The sequence below is a fragment of the Eulemur rufifrons genome, chromosome 2 (assembly GCF_041146395.1).
Source record: "Eulemur rufifrons isolate Redbay chromosome 2, OSU_ERuf_1, whole genome shotgun sequence".
NCBI lineage: Eukaryota > Metazoa > Chordata > Mammalia > Primates > Lemuridae > Eulemur > Eulemur rufifrons.
Genome location: NC_090984.1, coordinates 73,459,109 through 73,477,081, shown reverse-complemented (window position 1 = coordinate 73,477,081; position 17,973 = coordinate 73,459,109). Strand labels below are relative to the sequence as shown.

General features: G+C 39.6%; 1 protein-coding gene and 1 long non-coding RNA gene across 2 annotated transcripts in view; one reads left to right on the top strand and one right to left on the bottom strand.

Moving 5' to 3' along the window:
- The window catches only part of LOC138379158 (uncharacterized), a 50,105-nt gene extending 42,334 nt beyond the window's left edge, over positions 1-7,771 (bottom strand). The window contains exon 1 of the long non-coding RNA XR_011231974.1: positions 7,724-7,771. This is a non-coding gene — a long non-coding RNA (uncharacterized lncRNA). The remainder of the gene's footprint in view (positions 1-7,723) is intronic.
- Positions 7,772-7,981: 210 nt separating this feature from the next.
- Positions 7,982-17,973, top strand: part of FBXO33 (F-box protein 33) — a 40,498-nt gene continuing 30,506 nt past the window's right edge. Inside the window, exon 1 of the mRNA XM_069464526.1 lies at positions 7,982-8,857. Within this exon, the coding sequence (XP_069320627.1) occupies positions 8,250-8,857 (608 nt within the window). The 5' untranslated portion in view covers positions 7,982-8,249. The remainder of the gene's footprint in view (positions 8,858-17,973) is intronic.

Here is a 17,973-nt window from a genome sequence, read left to right as displayed (position 1 = left end):
TCAATGCAATCCCTATTAAATTACCAACATCATTTTTCACAGATATAGAAAAAATAATTTTACGCTTTGTATGGAACCAGAGAAGACCTCATTTAGCAAAAGTAATTTTAGGCAATAAGAACAAAATGGGAGATATTAATTTACCAGACTTCAAACCATACTATAAGGCTGTGCTTATTAAATCAGCTTGGTATTGGCACAAGAACAGAGACACAGACTGGTGGAACAGAACTGAAAATCCAGATATAAAACCATCCTCATATAGCCCTCTAATCTTTGACAAAGCAGACAAAAACATACACTGGGAAAAAGATTCCTTATTCAATAAGTGGTGCTGGGAAAACTGGATAGCCACATGTAGAAGACTGAAACAAGACCCGCACCTTTCACCTCTCACAAAAATCAAATCACGGTGGATAACAGACTTAAAACTAAGGTGTGAAACTATTAGAATTCTAGAAGAAAATGTTGGAAAAACTCTTATAGACATTGGCCTAGGCAAAGAATTTATGAAGAAAACCCCAAAGGCAATCATAGCAACAACAAAAATAAATAAATGGGACCCGATTAAATTAAAAAGCTTCTGCATAGCCAAAGAAACTGTCATGAGAGCAAACAGACATCCTACAGAATGGGAAAAAATTTTTGCATGCTACACATCTGATAAAGGGCTGATAACTAGAAATCTATTTAGAACTCAGGAAAATCAGCAAGAAAAAATCAAACAACCCTATCAAAAAGTGGACAAAGGACATGAATAGAAATTTTTCAAAAGAAGACAGAAGTATGGCCAACAACCATATGAAAAAATGCTCAACATCTCTAATCAACAGGGAACTGCAAATCAAAACCACAATGAGATATCACTTATCTCCAGTGAGAATGGCCTTTATGAAAAAGTCCCAAAACAATAAATGTTGGCGTGGATGTGGAGAGACAGGAACACACATACACTGCTGGTGGGACTGCAAACTAGTGCAACCTCTGTGGAAAGCAACATGGAAATACCTTAAACAGATACAAGGAGACCTACCATTTGATCCAGCAACCCCATTATTGGGCATCTACCCAAAAGAACAAAAGATATTCTATTAAAAAGACATCTGCACTCGAATGTTTATAACAGCACAATTCACAATTGCAGAGATGTGGAAACAACCCAAGTGCCCAGCAATACATGAGTGGATTAATAAAATGCAGTATATGTATACCATGGAGTACTACTCAGCTATAAGAAACAATGGTGATATAGCACCTTTTGTATTTTCCTGGATAGAGCTGGAACCCATTCTACTAAGTGAAGTATCACAAGAATGGAAAAATAAGCACCACGTGTACTCACCATCGAATTGGTTTCACTGATCATCACCTAAGAGCACATTTAGGAATAACATTAATAGGGTGTCGGGTAGATGTGGGGGAGGGAGGGGATGGGTGTATACATACATAATGAGTGCGATGCGCACCGTCTAGGGGATGGATACACTTGAACTTCTGATTCTCTGAAGGGGTGGGGGCAAGGGCAATATGTATAAGCTAAACTTTTGTACCCACATAATATGCCGAAATAAAAAAAGAAGAAGAATATATCTCTACAAAAAATCAATCATAATAAATATAACCAGAAAAACATAACTAACTATTGACTATCAGCAGTCAGGCATATCAACCTATCAGAACACATATCCACCTTGATGTTATATTCCTATCCACTACTCAGTGCCTGGGTTTCAAATCCAAATAAGCATGGTGGTTGCTATAGTGACAATATGCCTCTTCTGGAACCTGGAGCTTAGTACTAGTAGGTACTTATGAGCTTCAAAACGTCAGTACTTCCTCTCACACTATGAATCATACCTCAGATTTTATAACTTCACAAAATATGATTTCATTCTGTCCTCTAAAGACAATTTTCTTACTTTAGCAGTATATGTTGAAAGAATATAACTCACCTAACATGCTAAATATACATACTCAAGAAACAATTAAGGATTTTGGCTTGATAATATAGACAAATTTTTTGCCATCATTGTAATTTACCATTTAATTATTATAACTGGGCAAGACCACATCTTATTCATGCCTTAGCTATGGTTAAATAACAGTATTCCTTCCATCCTTCATTTAATAAGAAAGCAAAAAAATTCAAAAATGACACTCAGAAGCAGAATTTCATGGCAGAATGATGTAATTTTATTTTCTTCAGGAGTCATTCCTAATAAGTAAAGGCTAATTATTAATAGTGTCCAAGGAAAAGATACTTTGTGTCTAGTAAAATGTGAAGGAAAAAATACCAATCTTGAATCAAGCAGAATGTATTTCCAGATCATCAAAAAGTCAGAGAACTACAAATCCTATTACATTGCTGGTGGGAATGGAAAATGATGCAGCCACTTTTGTTCCACCCCCACCACCACCACCACCACCACCATTTACGTTTTATTTGTATATATTCATGAGGTAAAAGTGCAATTCTGCTACATTGATATATTGCATTGTGGTGAAGTCAGGACCCTCATTGCATACATCACTGAATCAACACACATTGTACCCACTGGGCAACCTCCCATCATCCACCCTCACACACCCCCAATTTCCCAATGTCTCCATTGTGCATCATTCCACATTCTGTTTCCATCTGTACATGTTATTTAGCTCCTACTTAAAAGTAAGAACATGTAGTATTTGTCTTTCGGTGTCTGAGTTGTTTCACTTTATGATGGTCCCCAGTATCATCCACATTGCTGCAAAAGACATTTCATTATTTTTCACAACTGAAGACTATTCCATTGTGTATATATACCACATTTTCTTTATCCAGTCCTCCGTTGATGGGCACTTAGGTTGATTCCTTATCTTTGCTACTGTGAATAGTGCTGTAGATATATTTTTGATATATTGATTTCTTTTCCTTTGGGTAAATACCCGGAAGTGGGATTGCTGGGTAGTTCTATTTTTAGTTCTTTGAGAAATCTCCATACTGTTTCTCATAGAGGTTGCACTAATTTACATTCTAACAGTGTATGAGTTCCCTTTTCTCTGCATCCTCACCATCTGTTATTTTTTGCCTTAATAGTAGCTCTTCTGATTGGTGTAAGATATTATCTCATTGTGGTTTTAATTTGCATTTCTCTGCTGTATTAGTGATTTTAAAATTTTTTCATATGCTTTTTGGCCATTTGTTTTCTTTTGAAAAATGTTTATTCGTGTCCTTAGCCCACTTTTTAATGGGTTTTGTTGCTGTTGAGTTCCTTGTAAATTCTAGATATTAGTCCTCTGTCAGCTGTATAGTGTACAAATACTTTCTCCTATTTTGCAAGTTGTCTGTTTACTGTGTTATTTCTTTTGCTGGATGCAGCCACTTTGGAAAATAGTTTCAGTTTCTCAAAAAGTGATATATACACAGAACTACCATATAACCTATCACTTTCATTCCTAGGTATCTACCCAGGAAAAATTAAAACATATGGCCACACAAAGATCTGCACATGAATATTCATAGCAGCATTATTTATAATAGCCCCAAACTATAAACAACCTAGACATCTGCAACTAGTGAATGGGTAATGTTTTGTCCAACAGAACAAACAGATGAAGTCACTCCAAAAGTGGTAGCAGGAGACTTTCCACAAGGGAGTGCCCCAAATCACCTGAGATGGAGCCAGTTGGGATTCCAAAAAAAGAAGCACTGAACTCCTGGTCAAAGCATTTATTAGTGGAACTTACTTACTGAGGGTTGCAGCCATCCTCACAACAGACAGCAAGAGAAAAGGGATGCTCTGAGGTATGTCCGTAGTGAGGGGGTCAGGGTATGTAGTTTATATGAGGGCTTAACGAATTTGGCTCAGGGCTAGGACCAGTTTCTTTCAGTGTTTTGGGCAACAACCTAGATACCTTCATCAGTGCCTAGGAATGTTTAAGGCCCCAGTTTAGGTTCAAGCCTACAGGGGAAAACCTTTAGCTGGCTACATCACAGAGCAGTCAAGGTAGTCTGTGATTTTTTGTCAGGGCACAGAAAGAAAGCAGGGGAACTGGGGGACCCTACAGATAGACCAAAACAATAAGAAAACATATCCATATAATAAAATACTATTCAGCAACAAAAAGGAATGAATAACTGACACATACCATGTCATGGACGAACATCAAAAACATTACGCTCAGTGAAGGAAGACAAGAGATCATACATAGTATGATTCCATTTATGTGAAATGCCCAGAAAGGGTAAATTTATAGAGACAGAAAGTACACTAGTAGTTGCTGGGGAGTGGGAGTAGGGATTAGCTATAAATGAGCATGAGAAATTTCATTTGAAGTATGAAAATGTTCTAGGCCGGGTGCGGTGGCTCACGCCTGTAATCCTAGCACTCTGGGAGGCCGAGGTGGGCGGATCGTTTGAGCTCAGGAGTTCGAGACCAGCCTGAGCAAGAGCGAGACCCCATCTCTACTAAAAATAGAAAGACATTATATAGACAGCTAAAAATATATATAGAAAAAAAAAAAAAAACTAGCCGGGCATGGTGGCACATGCCTGTAGTCCCAGCTACTCGGGAGGCTCAGACAGGAAGATCCCTTGAGCTCAGGAGTTTGAGGTTGCTGTGAGCTAGGCTGACGCCATGGCACTCACTCTAGCCTGGGCAACAGAGTGAGACTCTGTCTCAAAAAAAAAAAAAAAGAAAATGTTCTAAAACTGATTTACAATGATGGTTGTACCATCTGATAAAAGTACTAAAAATCATTGAATTATATATTTGAAATGGGTTAGTTTTATGACAAGTAAAAATAAAAGAGTGGTTTTTTTAAGAGCCAGAGGCCATTATTGCTGCAGGGATCCTTGCCAAAACTCAACTTGTATAGGTGAAGAAAATACAGACCAAAAAGGTTAAGCAACTTGTTTAAAGATCACCCAATTAGATCATGGCAAAACTGAAAAAGAAAAAAAGATTAAAATCCAGGCTTTTAACCTCTCACCCAGTCCACTTTTATTTCTACTAAAACTGCTCAAGGAATTTTAGAAAAGTATTAATAATAATAGAAAAAAATTATTTGAGAGGTGTTCTAGAAGCTTTAAATTTTGAAAGTCAAAAAGAATTAACAATTAAAACTTATAAAAATTAATAAATACATAATAATATTCAGAAAATGTAAAAGCTAGAGTAGTTCATTTGTCACCCTTTGAGGCCCTATAACTTGCTTTAAAAATCAGTAATGAAAAAAAAAGAACTAAGCATTTTTTCCTGCCTTTCCAATAGGAGCTGTGCTTCAGGGTAATTAAAGTCCCTAGTTCATGAAAGAAAGCATCTACTGTACAGAAAAATGCAAATTAATAAATGTAAATAGAATGAAAAAACTAGAAATTATTTTACAATCTCTAATAAAATTATGATTTAGGCAAGAATTATAAATTGTTGTTAAAGCCATTAAGTTGGCTGATGGGGTAGTTGGACATTTGCAGGAAACCAAAATAGCACCTCACGAATTGAGGAAATAAATTAATTAAATAAATAAAACGCAACACATAACCTTAAATGGAGGGAGATCAAGCTGTCACCAACCTAACCCAGGAATCATTTTTTTAAAAATTACTCATGGTAGTTCAAGCAGATATTGCAATTCAATGTGAAATATTCAACATCCCTGATGATAAAATTGTGTTTAAAATCCTTAACATTAACCTGATCAATCCTTTAGCAATTGTGTCCACATTTATAAGAAATATAGGGACTAGAGGAGTAAACTAAATACCAAGAGAAAGCAGTCAAACAAATACAGACAGTGAAATACTCTATAGGACAATTAACCTAGTCTCACTTAAGAATATTAAAAAAAAAATTGTGGGGATGATCTACTGAAGACTAAAAGATTAACCTTTCAATGTTTAGATTAAAAGAGACTTGAAATACATAACCAAATACAAGTGTGGTTCTTAACTGGATTCTGGTTTGGACAAAGCAGCAGTAAAGAACATTTGAGAAACAGCTGGATAAATCTGAATATGGAATATGAGATAATGTCAACTAATGGGAAAAGAAAATCAAGCTTTTAAGGAATTAAAGTTAGTTTTATTCAGTAGTCTTACTGAGGACTGTAGTCCGAGGCCTAAAGCCCAGGAGGAATCTTTCAGAGAGATTCTATCATACTCTTCCAGCATAGTATTTCATCCCACTGCTTATATACAGGTGGTGGGGGTTCAGCACGTGTCTTGCTCAGAAGTTACGGTAAAGCAAAATCACATCAAGGTTTGGGTGTAAGAGTATGTCTGGTTATAGATTACAGAAGTATAATCACTAACCTCATCAGACATTATCTTATGCGCAGGAAAAGAGAAAGATAAAGTCATATCTTTTAAGGACTATAGCAACTCAGGCAAGAGACGTGGGCGTGGGAGGGAGGATGTACTCTACTTTGTTTTGTCTTCAAAGTATCTTTCTGGAGCTACTCTAGTCCTCAATAGAGTCCAGGGCTTTGTAAAATTATGTTGGCAAGCAGAAACAAGCAAACATGGCTTCTTATGTTTGCTACTTGATCTCACAATAATATTCAAGAAATTGGTGTGATGACATTATTTTTGTCATACAGGAATACGCTTTTATAGACACGCACATGAAAGTACCTAGAAGTGGAAGATCTAGATGTCTATGGCTCACTTCAAAATACTTCAATAAGTTTAAGAAATTATTAATAAAAAATTAAAATCTAAGTCTCAACTTCCTAATTCACTGCTGTTGCCACTACATGCTCATTAAATATTAATCACATAGAACTGTTTTAGACAAGGGTTCAGAGAAGTGACCTACCATGGCTGATATATATACATTTTTTTTTAATTTTTTTACAGGTGCTGAGCTGCCGAGAACTCAGAGGTAACATGATAACATAATATTGTTGGCAACCTGATATGTGCAAGGCACCAAAGAAACATGAACGCAGACCTTTGCCCTCAAGGGGTTAAAAACATCTAGTAGAGTTTCTTGACATTCACAAGAGAACAAGTCTGTCTCCAAATCGTAGCTAAGCCTGTGAAGTGGCAGCCTCCCTAAATCAATCTTCAATTACTACATAAAATCTGACTTTCTGATTTTACCACCTCTTATAACCAGAGTTAACTGCTTCACAGGTTGTGGAGAAGTTAAGGGACACTGTTTCAAAAATCCCTCTCAAGTTAGGGGCGCCATGCTAAAAAAAAAAAAAAAAAACCCAAAGCCAAAACACCTCATCAACTTCTTTTCAACGAGAGTCTTTAAATCTCAGTACCAGGAACTCAGACCCTTCCTCAAGCCCTGGTAAAAAGGCTGACAATCAACCAGGAAAATTTAAGACTCGTTTATAAATTTTTTTCTCTCCCTCTAAATCCAAAGGGTGGCGCTGTCCTCACTATTTCCACACACCGGGATGTGCGCGAAGTCCATTTGCACGGTCCGACCGAGGAGGTAGGTCCACTTGCCTCTGACAGGCCGCTCGGCCGCCGGCCCTGCGCCTCTGCTGTCCCGACACGCCCGTCAGGGTCAGCCCGCGAGGACGCCTGCTCCCCGCCTGAGTGGAGGAAGCCCAGAAATTCCTCACAATACTCTGGGTAGGTGACACAGCTGAGGAAGATTCTGCATACTGCACTTTGGCTCACAGTCCTCAGCCCAGCAACCGAGAAACTTTTACAAAGAAGCGTCACAACGTCTTGCACTAAGCCAGACTTCCGCCACTTACACTGACTGGGCACCCAACTTACCCGACTCACCGACCTCCTGGGCGCGGTAGCCTTCGCAGCCGAAAGGCGTAGGGGTCGTCGAGTGCGGGCTCCACCCCCGCCCCGCCCCCTCGAGCCCGCCCCTCGAGCCCGCCCCGCGCCCCCTCCCAGCACGCGTGCGTCAGGGATCACGTGCCGCGTCTCCCTTCCCTACCGGCTACCAGGCGCTCCCGTCTTCCGGAAGTCGCGCCAGTCTGCGCCGGGCTCCTCCCATCATCCGCGACGTCAAACTCAGCTCCTACCACTTTTCTGTCTCCGCCAACACGCTCGGGGAGGCTACCGTTTCTTTACAACATGCCCTGCCGCTTCCGGGCGCCTGAACAATACAAGCGAGGGTTTTGAAGTCACTGAGTGTGCAGGCCTCAGCGCACGTGAGTAGAGTTTAAGAGGGCAGAAGTGGCTCTCCGTCTGCTACCCCGGCAGAGGCCTTTCCCCCTCTCTACAACTTGTGCGCCACTTGGTTCCGCCGAGACCCACGACGGTTCCGCCCCCTTCTTCCTTGTCATTGATGTTGTTGTTCTTGTCAGTGCCGCAGCCCCGACCGCCGGGAGCTCGAACCCGAGCCGGGGCCGCCCAGGTGGCGCGGTGGCGGCGGCAGCGGCTGCGACTGCGGCAGCTGCGACGGCTGCGGGGGCTGCTCCGGGGACTGCGGGGGCGGCCGGGAGCCGGCAGCCGGCGGCGGAGCCGAATGGCTCTGTGCGGGCAGGCGGCGGGCGCCGCGTCGCTGCCCAGCGAGCTGATCGTGCACATCTTCTCCTTTTTACCCGCGCCGGACCGGCTGCGGGCCTCGGCCTCCTGCTCGCACTGGCGCGAGTGCCTCTTTTATCCGGCCCTCTGGCCCCAACTTCGCATCTGCCTCCGCGTCTCGCCCGCTGAGCAGCCTCGGCTCGAATTCCTCATGCGCAAGTGCGGCTGGTTCGTGCGAGAGCTGCGCGTTGAGTTTGCCGCCGAGAACTACCTCAGCGGCGGCGGCGGCCCGGGCGACGGAGGTGGCGCGGACAGCGGGACGGGCGGGGAAGAAGTTGAGGCCCTGCAGCTCTCAACCCGTTGGCTGGAAGTGCTGCGCACCTACTTGGAGCTGGTGCTGTGCGTGCTGGTCAGCATCCGGAACAACAGGTAGGCTTGCCGTGGGCTCCGCCCCCGCCCCGCGACGCAGTATCGCCTCTTTACCCAAACCCCGAAATAGAATCTGTGCGGACGTGCCCGGCCAGCTTCAGAGTTACCTTCTTCGGTGACTGGGGGTGTCAGTTCTAACTGGTCGATTTCCTTGGGCGGGAGGGCGTAACAGGGCTCCTTATAATACTTTATGAACAGTGAAAAACTGTGTTTATCAGACACCCCTCCTGGCGCCTCCCAGGCACTGTCTCATTCATCCTCTTGGTGGCCGTGGGATGAGGCTGACAGGTGCCGTGATTCTTCACTTTGTAGATGAGTGTTGAGGTTTGGAGAATGAGGCTTATGGGTGAGTCTTGGGAGAAACGGAACAAATATAACCCAGGTTTTCTGTATTTGTCCATTAGAAATAGGTAATTTATGGTGTCTCATACTTATAAGACTCTCCCTAAAAAAAATCTTTAACAGCCATTTTCTTACCGGGAATAGTTTTGATTAACTAGGCCAGGCCCAAAAAGTAGGAGGAGTGTTTGTTAAAGGCATTGGGAAAGCGGTCGCTCCTCAGGGTTGAAAGTCCCTCCTCCTGCACCGCCAGACTCAATTTGCCCCCACTGATTCACCTGAAAGTAACACGGTACAGCTGTGGAGGGAAAGATTAGTGAGGGAGTCGACCATTGTCTGCAAAAGGTAAGCGTGTAACTGTTCTGGTTTTGCATCAGGACTTCGCTGCAATTCTGCAACTAATTTCCTGTGTTCTGACCCAGTATTCTGGCCATCATTTTCCTTTATTTCTCCATTGCCCTCTCCAAATCCTGTTGATTTAGATGTTCTGTATCTGGACAGTCTAACGAACCTTAAAACAAAACTCTTGAGTTGGAAGAAGATTCAAAAGTTCAAAAAAGAAACATCTTACGTAGTAATAATAGTTTAGCAGTTTATACAAGTACTTTTCGCATTCACTATCTTTGAGCCTCTCAGTGACTCTATGAGGCAAGACAATGATTATTATCCTTGTTTTATAGAAAGGAAGCTGATGCTTAATAGGGTCAAGTGATTTGCACATTGTCATACAACATTCTTTTTCTCCAAGAGCAGCATCCTTTTACAATGAATAAACTGCCAGCATTATGTTGAACAAGATTGAGAACAGTCCCTGGTTTAATGCTAGGATATATATATCGTTAGTCTGTGTCTGAATCAAAAGATCAAGAGATAAGCATATAGCTCCAGGTTGTATCTGGAGCATGACTCCATTATTCCAGTGGCCTGGGTTATTCCCCCAGCTTGTCACACCAAGACATTCCATTTCCTTATTTCGATTTTATCTGTCAAGAGAAGCTGTTGAGGCTAAAAATTGGTTTTGAGCAGGTTGGAGACCCTCTCAGAGTTGAATGTATGCTAGAGGACCAACTGACCTGGAAGGTGCAAAGATTCGGAGTCAGTGAGCACTTACTAATGAGACCAAGATTAAGGGTGAATTCATGGATGAGTATCAATTAGGTTTTTCTGTTCTGATATCAGATGGTGCTTCTGTGCAAAAATGTGGGCATTTGGTTCAAGGAAGAGTAAGCCTTCAGCAGTGCCTGGTTCCTTTTAGGTATTTTAATAACTAGTTGGTTGGCTTATTGGAGGGAGAGAATGAAGGAAAGGAAGGAGAGAGGGAGCAATGGATGGATAGATAACATCATGTAGGCAGAATAGAGATATAGCACATCTTCCCTTTATAGTTTAGTTCTCTCATTCTCTTCCTCGCCCCTACTACTTTTATTAGCATCCCAGTGTGCCTGTCTATAAGGCCACCTATGCCTGCCATTCTGGGTCAGCTATCATTTCTGTACAAGTACATCAGACTTTCATCCCTGATATTAAGGTTTGCTTGTCATTAGATATAGGTATGGTGCTGCATGTTGTGCTGCTTTGGTGTCATATTCACTGTGTATGTCTGAAGTTAAAGTGTAGTGTAATTACATGTCTTGTTTGTACTAATGATATTTGAAAGGGTTTTTTTAAATACATGTTTGGAAATAAGTTTATCTCACCTTTATTTCTGAAAATGTCTTAAGATGCTCTGATAATATTGGAAGTATTAATTGAATGTTAATAGAAATGGGACTAGTTTCCTTTATATTTGAACAAATTTGAAAGTGTTTTAAACCAAGTTGTTTATTCAGTAATTCTGGTAAAGCCTATTATTCTTCCCGTAATCACTTCAACTACAGATTTCAGGTTCAATGAAGACGTAAAACATAGTGTATAACAACTTAATTTAGCGTCTTTTACGTTTTGTTTTTCAAATCATAAAGTTTAGTAACTAGGGAGAAAAATGAGAATTTGACACTGGTATTTAGGTTTCCAAGTTAAATTTATAGTGGTTTTGCTTTATGATTTGTGCTATTCTATAAGTATAAAAGGGAGGTATGAATCATACCAGATCATAAACATTCTACTTCCAGGCTTTGTGCTGAATTCTTTTATACAATTTATACAGTTGAGACTGTTTTGTTTTGTTCCACTTATTTTCATGTCCCTGAGGAAAAGAACTAAAAGTATAACCTTGAATTGTGGGAACTTTTCAAAAGTGCTGATCTTCAGAGAGGATAATTGGCATTTTGTTTTGCTTAATTCCTGAGTTATGTATGCACATGTATTCTCAGAGTGATTATAGCTGCCATATTGATATCTTAGGTGTTAGGAACAACTAATGAGGATCAAGAAGGTGCAGAAGTGCCTCTCAGAGGGTAAAACACAAGCCTTCAGGTTTCAGAAATCCTTTCTCTACAGAGGGCCCGGTTACTTCCCTTCTTGATGAATAGTAAGAACAGAAATGCAGTGTACTCATTCAACCATATAGGTTAAATAGGGTGAATTTTTCCTACAGTTGTTCTGCAAGAAATTGTACCTGTAAGTGCAAAACAACAAATTTAGAAATGCATTTTTCACATTTAATCTGGTCGCCAAGTACTGCCTATTAAAATGCTGTATTTCAGACTCCTTCAGAGTTCATGGTCAATAAGATTTATGATAAAAAGTAATAGACTCAGTCACTAAAAATACTTCCTCTTAAACAGTGGCCATAAGCACATTGTCTCATCTAGTTTATGCTTTTCTGGACTTTATTTTATATAAGCTTTTCTTGGATGAAATACTATATAGGGAGCAGTACTTTTTTCTAAACAATAAATACTGTAAAAGGCCAGAGAGATTTTGTATAAGGTTGATTTTCTTGTTAAAATTCTGAGTTACAGCTCTAACTACATACATGTATGTAGATTGACCATTACATGATTATTTCTGCTTATATATCCTCTAGTAAAGGATTTAATTAATAATTCCTAGATTTGGTCTTATTGATTTGGCATACACAGTGAAGGAGAGTCTTTGTGTTGTTTCTTACCAAGACATAATAACTAACAAGGCAATTGAAAAACACATCTTCAGATAGATTGAAAATTCTTTGGACATTTCAGATTACTGAGACAGTAGGAAATGCCTTGAAGATGTTACCTCCAACAACCCCAGCCTCATTTTTCTTGAACTATTTTTTCCCATCATAGTATAATAAATATATGTAACAGCATTTCACATCTGAGAGCTTACTTTATTATTATTTTCTTAAAGAAGTCCATTTACAGAGTCAATATCGTAAAATATATTGGGACTTTGACTATATTCTACATTTCCCAAGAGGGAGTTGCCTATAGAGAAGAGAAGTGAGACTATGTATTCCCAACAGATTCCTTACCTTCAAATTGACAACTTAAAGAGGTTCCTCAGGGGTAGCCTCAAGATCATTGAGAAGGGAGGCTAAAGAAACTAACCTCCTAGGAGGGCTGCTACGAGTGGTTTTAGGACTCTTTAGTCCATAGGTACATTCTTAAGACTATGGAAAACTGATAGATGGAAGATAGGTTGTAAAACTCAAAAAAAAATGTAAAAGTAAAATATTTTTTCTTACTGTGTTACATGAAGCTGTTGAGCAGCTTTTGAGTGAAGTGATTAAATTATTTCCATTTTCATCTGTGTGTTCTGAGGCAGCCTTAGTTCACCAAACTTGACCAATTTATTTAGTACCTAAAATGATAGTTACAGAAAATCTGTTTTTCTCCTCCAAATATTGAAAGCCTACTGTGTGCCAAGCTGTGAAGACACGCTCCCTGTTCTCATGGAATCAGCATTGTAGAGGTGGAAGACAGACAGAAACAAGTAAACAAAAGAAAGAAACATTATTTCAGGTTGTGAAAATAAAAGAGGGCTTTGTAAATAGAGACTAGGTGGCAACATTACATAGAATGTCAGGAAAAACTCTTTTGAGAAGGACATTTGACCTGCAACTTGAATGACAAGAGTTGTCCATTTGAAGATCTGAGTATCATTTCAAGCACAAGAAACAATAAGCACCAAGGACTTAAGCCAGACAAATTTATGGTGTGTTGGAGCAATAGGAAAGAAAGTGTGATGGGGCCATGGCAAGTGTGAGGGTGAGAGTGGCATCATGATGAGCTCTGAGAGGTAGCAGAAAGAAGGAATGGGGTTATGTAGGCTTGTGGAATGAAATTTAGACTATATTCTAAGAACAGAAGGAGTCATTGAAAAATGTTTAAGGACAAGAGTAATGTGATCTAATTTACATTTTTCAAGACAGTCACTCTGAAAGTTGTTTAATGAGTGAATTATATCATAAAAGGAAACAAAAGGGGAAGCAGAAAGACCAGTTGGAAAGCTCTTGCAGTAATGTAATACTATACAAGGTGATAGTAGCTTGGATTATAGTGGAGACTAAAGAAAGTGGATGGATTTGGAATATATTTTGGAAGTAGAGCCAAGAATACTTTCCAATTGGATGTGGGTAGGGAAAGAAAAGTGAAAAGCAAATATTTTTCATCGTTTCTCTGTAAGTCTCCCCCAGTTTTCTTGTCCTTACAAGAAATTATCTATTAATAGCATGTTAAAGGCCAGGCACCATAGCCTATGCCTGTAATCACAGCACTTTGGGAGGCCAAGGCAGGAGGATTGCTTGAGGCCAGGAGTTCAAGACCAACCTGGGCAACATAGCAAGACTCTGTCTCTACAGAAAATCAAAAAAAAAAAATAAGCCAGGTGTGGTGGCATGTGCCTATAGTCCTAGCTACTGAGGACACTGAGGTAGGAGGATTGCTTGAGCCCAGGAGTTCAAGGTTACGATGAGCTATGATCAAGGAGTTCAAGGTTACGATGAGCTATGATCAGGCTACTGCACTCTAGCCTGAGCAACAGAGCAAAACCCTGTCATTAAAAAAAAAAATTAAATACAATTTTAAATGTTCATTTTAGGTAAATATACCTTTGGTGTTTAACTTTTGGGATTTGGGAATGATAATTCTTAGATGAAACTTGTGAATTCTGGGAAATAACTTGTAGTTAACAGATCCTAATGAAGCTAATAAGGAATACTATTGTGGGCCAGTGACTTATTTCTGGATTCTAATGTTGTGCTGCCCAATATGGCAGGCACTAGCCACATATATTTAAATTTTAAATTGATTAAATAAAATTAAAGATGCCATTAGTCCCACTGGCCACGTTTCAAGTGCTTGATAGTTGTATGTGGGTAGTGGCTACTGTATATCATAGAATAGAACATTTCCATCCGTAGCAAAAAGTTCTACTGGACAACACATCTCCAAAGCATTTGTTTTTGTTTGTTTGATTTGGCTATGGCTGTCCATTAGCATTCATGAGAAGGGAAAATAATATTATAAAGAGTGTTATGTGGATATAAAAACATTCAGTATTGAACAAGGACTAACAAAAACAGAACTGGCCCAAAAGAATGTCATGCAATCGTGTGGATTGTTTTAGCTTTTATCAATTTAGAAAAGGAAAAAAGTTGTATTTTATGATCTCCTTTATGGCATTGGGAAAGGTTTTAATATTTTTAAGAGCGTCTTTTTAAAGAACCAAGTTCTTTTGTATTTCCTGTTCCCATAGCTAATTAGACTTAGCTGTATATTAGCTTTAATTTAAGGTGACTGCATTTTGCATTTTTCCACTGGTCCTACTTATCAAAAAAATAATTTTGGATACTCTGGAATGAAAAGAGACATACCAAAGTTACTACCATAGGTGAACTTCCCCAATTCTGATCCACAGGAAGAGAGAACAAGGTCATCATGCCCAAGATCTCAGAAGTGTTGGCTCGTACTTGTGCTAACCAGTTCAACAAGAATCCAAAAAAAAGATTACAGGTTTTCAGCCCTCTGCAGTTAGACCTTAAGGAATATTTTCCTAGGCTCATAGCTGATTAATATGTTTTTGAAGAATTGCCCATTCGTACGTTTTTATAAGATTATCAAAAATTGTGATGGTTGTTTAATTCATGGGGAGATTTTTATGCTAGAAAGAAAAGATCTATTTTAAGTGGAATTTAATATACATACTTAAGTTGTATGTTTTTCTATAACTATGGTTGAAAAGATAAGTATAAATCACAGGTTTTGAGAAAGGAATTTCAGTTTTCTAGGCAAATATGTTATTTAGATAAGTCATGTGGACATCTGTACACCCTTATTAGACTCTTGTAAGGACTTTGACTTTTACTCTGAGATGAGGTGCCATCAAAGGGTTTTGAGCCGGGGAATGACATGATCTAATATTTCAAAAGGATCAGTCTGCTGTGTAGCAATGGCTTATAGCAGAGCAAGGGTAGAAGCAATGAGCAGGGTTAGGAGACTGTTGCAGTAATCCAGGCAAGAGATGATGGTGGCTTGGACCAGAGCAGAAACAGTGAAAGTTAGTCTCATTCAGAATTTATTTTTATCTGGAGGTTTTCTAGAAGTGGAATATAAGTATTAAAAAATCAGATATAATTGTTCTGATTGCTGTTCCCTAAATATGTCTAAAAATATTTTTCCTTTTTGGTTCTTACTTATTTTGAATGTGTGTGTTAATGACTTATATTCTCTTAAAAAAAATACCTAGGGTTTGGACACAGCTCATTTTCAAAAAACATGACTTATCTTTGGCATTTAACTCCTTTACCACCAAGCACTTGTACAGCAGTACCCTGCTCATATAGGCCTTACATAAATTTGGGTCAGTCTATTGAATCGCCACAGAAATTTCTTGGTCTTCCTTACTGTAGTCATTTGAAATTTTCTTTTTCCTCTTTTTTTCTCCCTCACTTTTCTGCTTCATGTAAACTTACCGAATTTGCCTGGGTCTAACCATCGTATGAGCTATGGATTCAAAATGGTAGGACTAGGTAGAAAGGAAGAAACAAGTGGTACTGTGCCTGAAGATTTTTCCCTCCCCTTGTACCCAAATCACTAGTCTCATCACCTGAAACAGTGGTTCCCAACGTTTTTGGCACCAGGGACCAGTTTCATGGAAGACAGTTTTTCCACAGACTGGATGGGGAGGGGATCACAGGGGATGGTTTCAGGATGATTCACGTGCATTATGTTTATTGTGCACTTTATTTTTATTGTTATTATATTGTCACTTGCTACTCACTGATAGGGTTTTGATATGAGCCTGCAAGCAATTGATTTATTATGGTTACTGTGTAGTCAGACCTCTCTTTTAATGATAATCTGTATTTGCAGTTGCTCCCCAGCACTAGCATTACCACCTCAGCTCCACATATTCTCATAAGGAGCATGCAACCTAGATCCTTCTCATGCGCAGTTTACAGTAGGGTTCACACTTACATGAGAATCTAATGCCACCACTGATCCGACAGGAGGCAGAGTTCAGGTCGTGATGTGAGCAATGGGGAGCAGCTGTAAATACAGATGAAGCTTCACTTGCTCTCCCACCGCTCACCTCCTGCTGTGCGGCCTGGTGCCTAACAGACCACCACGGATCAGTGCCAGTATGCAGTCCCTGGGTTGCAGACCACAGACCTGAAACACCAGGCCCACGTAAATATGTTTTTCTACCCAGACCCTCATATGAACTCTTCTTAAGTGAACAAAGAAAAGAGGAAATAGGAGCCAGAGTCGGGCCATCTTTTAACCTGGTTTGTTATTCAGATGTTGCTAGTAACTTCAAAAGAGAATCCCATTTTTAGAAACCTCAAAGTCACAAGTTTTTTGGTTTTTTTTTTTAATAGAAACAGGGTCAGCCAGGCTAGAGTGTGATGGCTGGATTGTAGCTCACTATAGCCTCAAACTCATGGGCTCAAGCAGTCCTCCCACCTCAATCTCCCATGTAGCTGAGACTACAGGCACACGCCACCACTCCTGGCTAATTTTTTTTATTTTTTGTAGATATGGGTCTCACTATGTTGCAAAAGCACAATTTTGGTTCAAGGCAAAGAACAAAGGTAGTCACCTGAGGCAAGAGTCTTTAATCTTAGCTCTACCTTTTCAAGCCACACATCCTTCATACCAATGTCCTGTTAAGAGTCCACACACCCACCACACGAGTCACCACCAGGGTCATGGGGCTGGGTAAGGCCCATTCATGTTGCCAGTGCTGCAGAGAGCTGAGTAGATGCATTCTTGATATCACCTAAGTTCCTAAACTAGCTTTTCCAGAGAAACAATAGTATTGAACAACTCTTTGAGATAGGCATCTTTATTATTCCAGGTTTACAGATGGTGAAACTGAAACATAGAGTAGTTAAGTGAACTTTCCAGGGTTACACAATTAGAGAAATGATTGCCTTGTTTTCTAATTTTCCTTTTGAAATTTTTGAACACATACAAAAAATAGACACATTGAACCCCCATTGTATCTGTCACTCAGATTCAGTAATTTAAAGATTTTGCCACACGTTTTTTTTTTTCTTTCTTTTTCTGTTTTTACATTTCAAAAAATTTACAAGGTACAAATGTCTTTTGTTACCTGGATGAATTGTATCATGCAGGAGTTGGGGCCTTCAGTGTACCTATCACCAGAAGCAAATCCTGGATAACAATGTCATTTTACCCTATATACTAAAGTATGAAGCTCTGAAAATTATGGACATTTTTATATATAACCACAATGCCATTTGCCATTAACAATAATTCCTTGGTATCACCTGATTTTTATTAAAAATTATTATTTTTATAACCTTTATTTCTACTGCAAGAATCTAATAAGCACATGGATATTTGGAATTTAACCACCATAACTTTTTATATCACTGGATA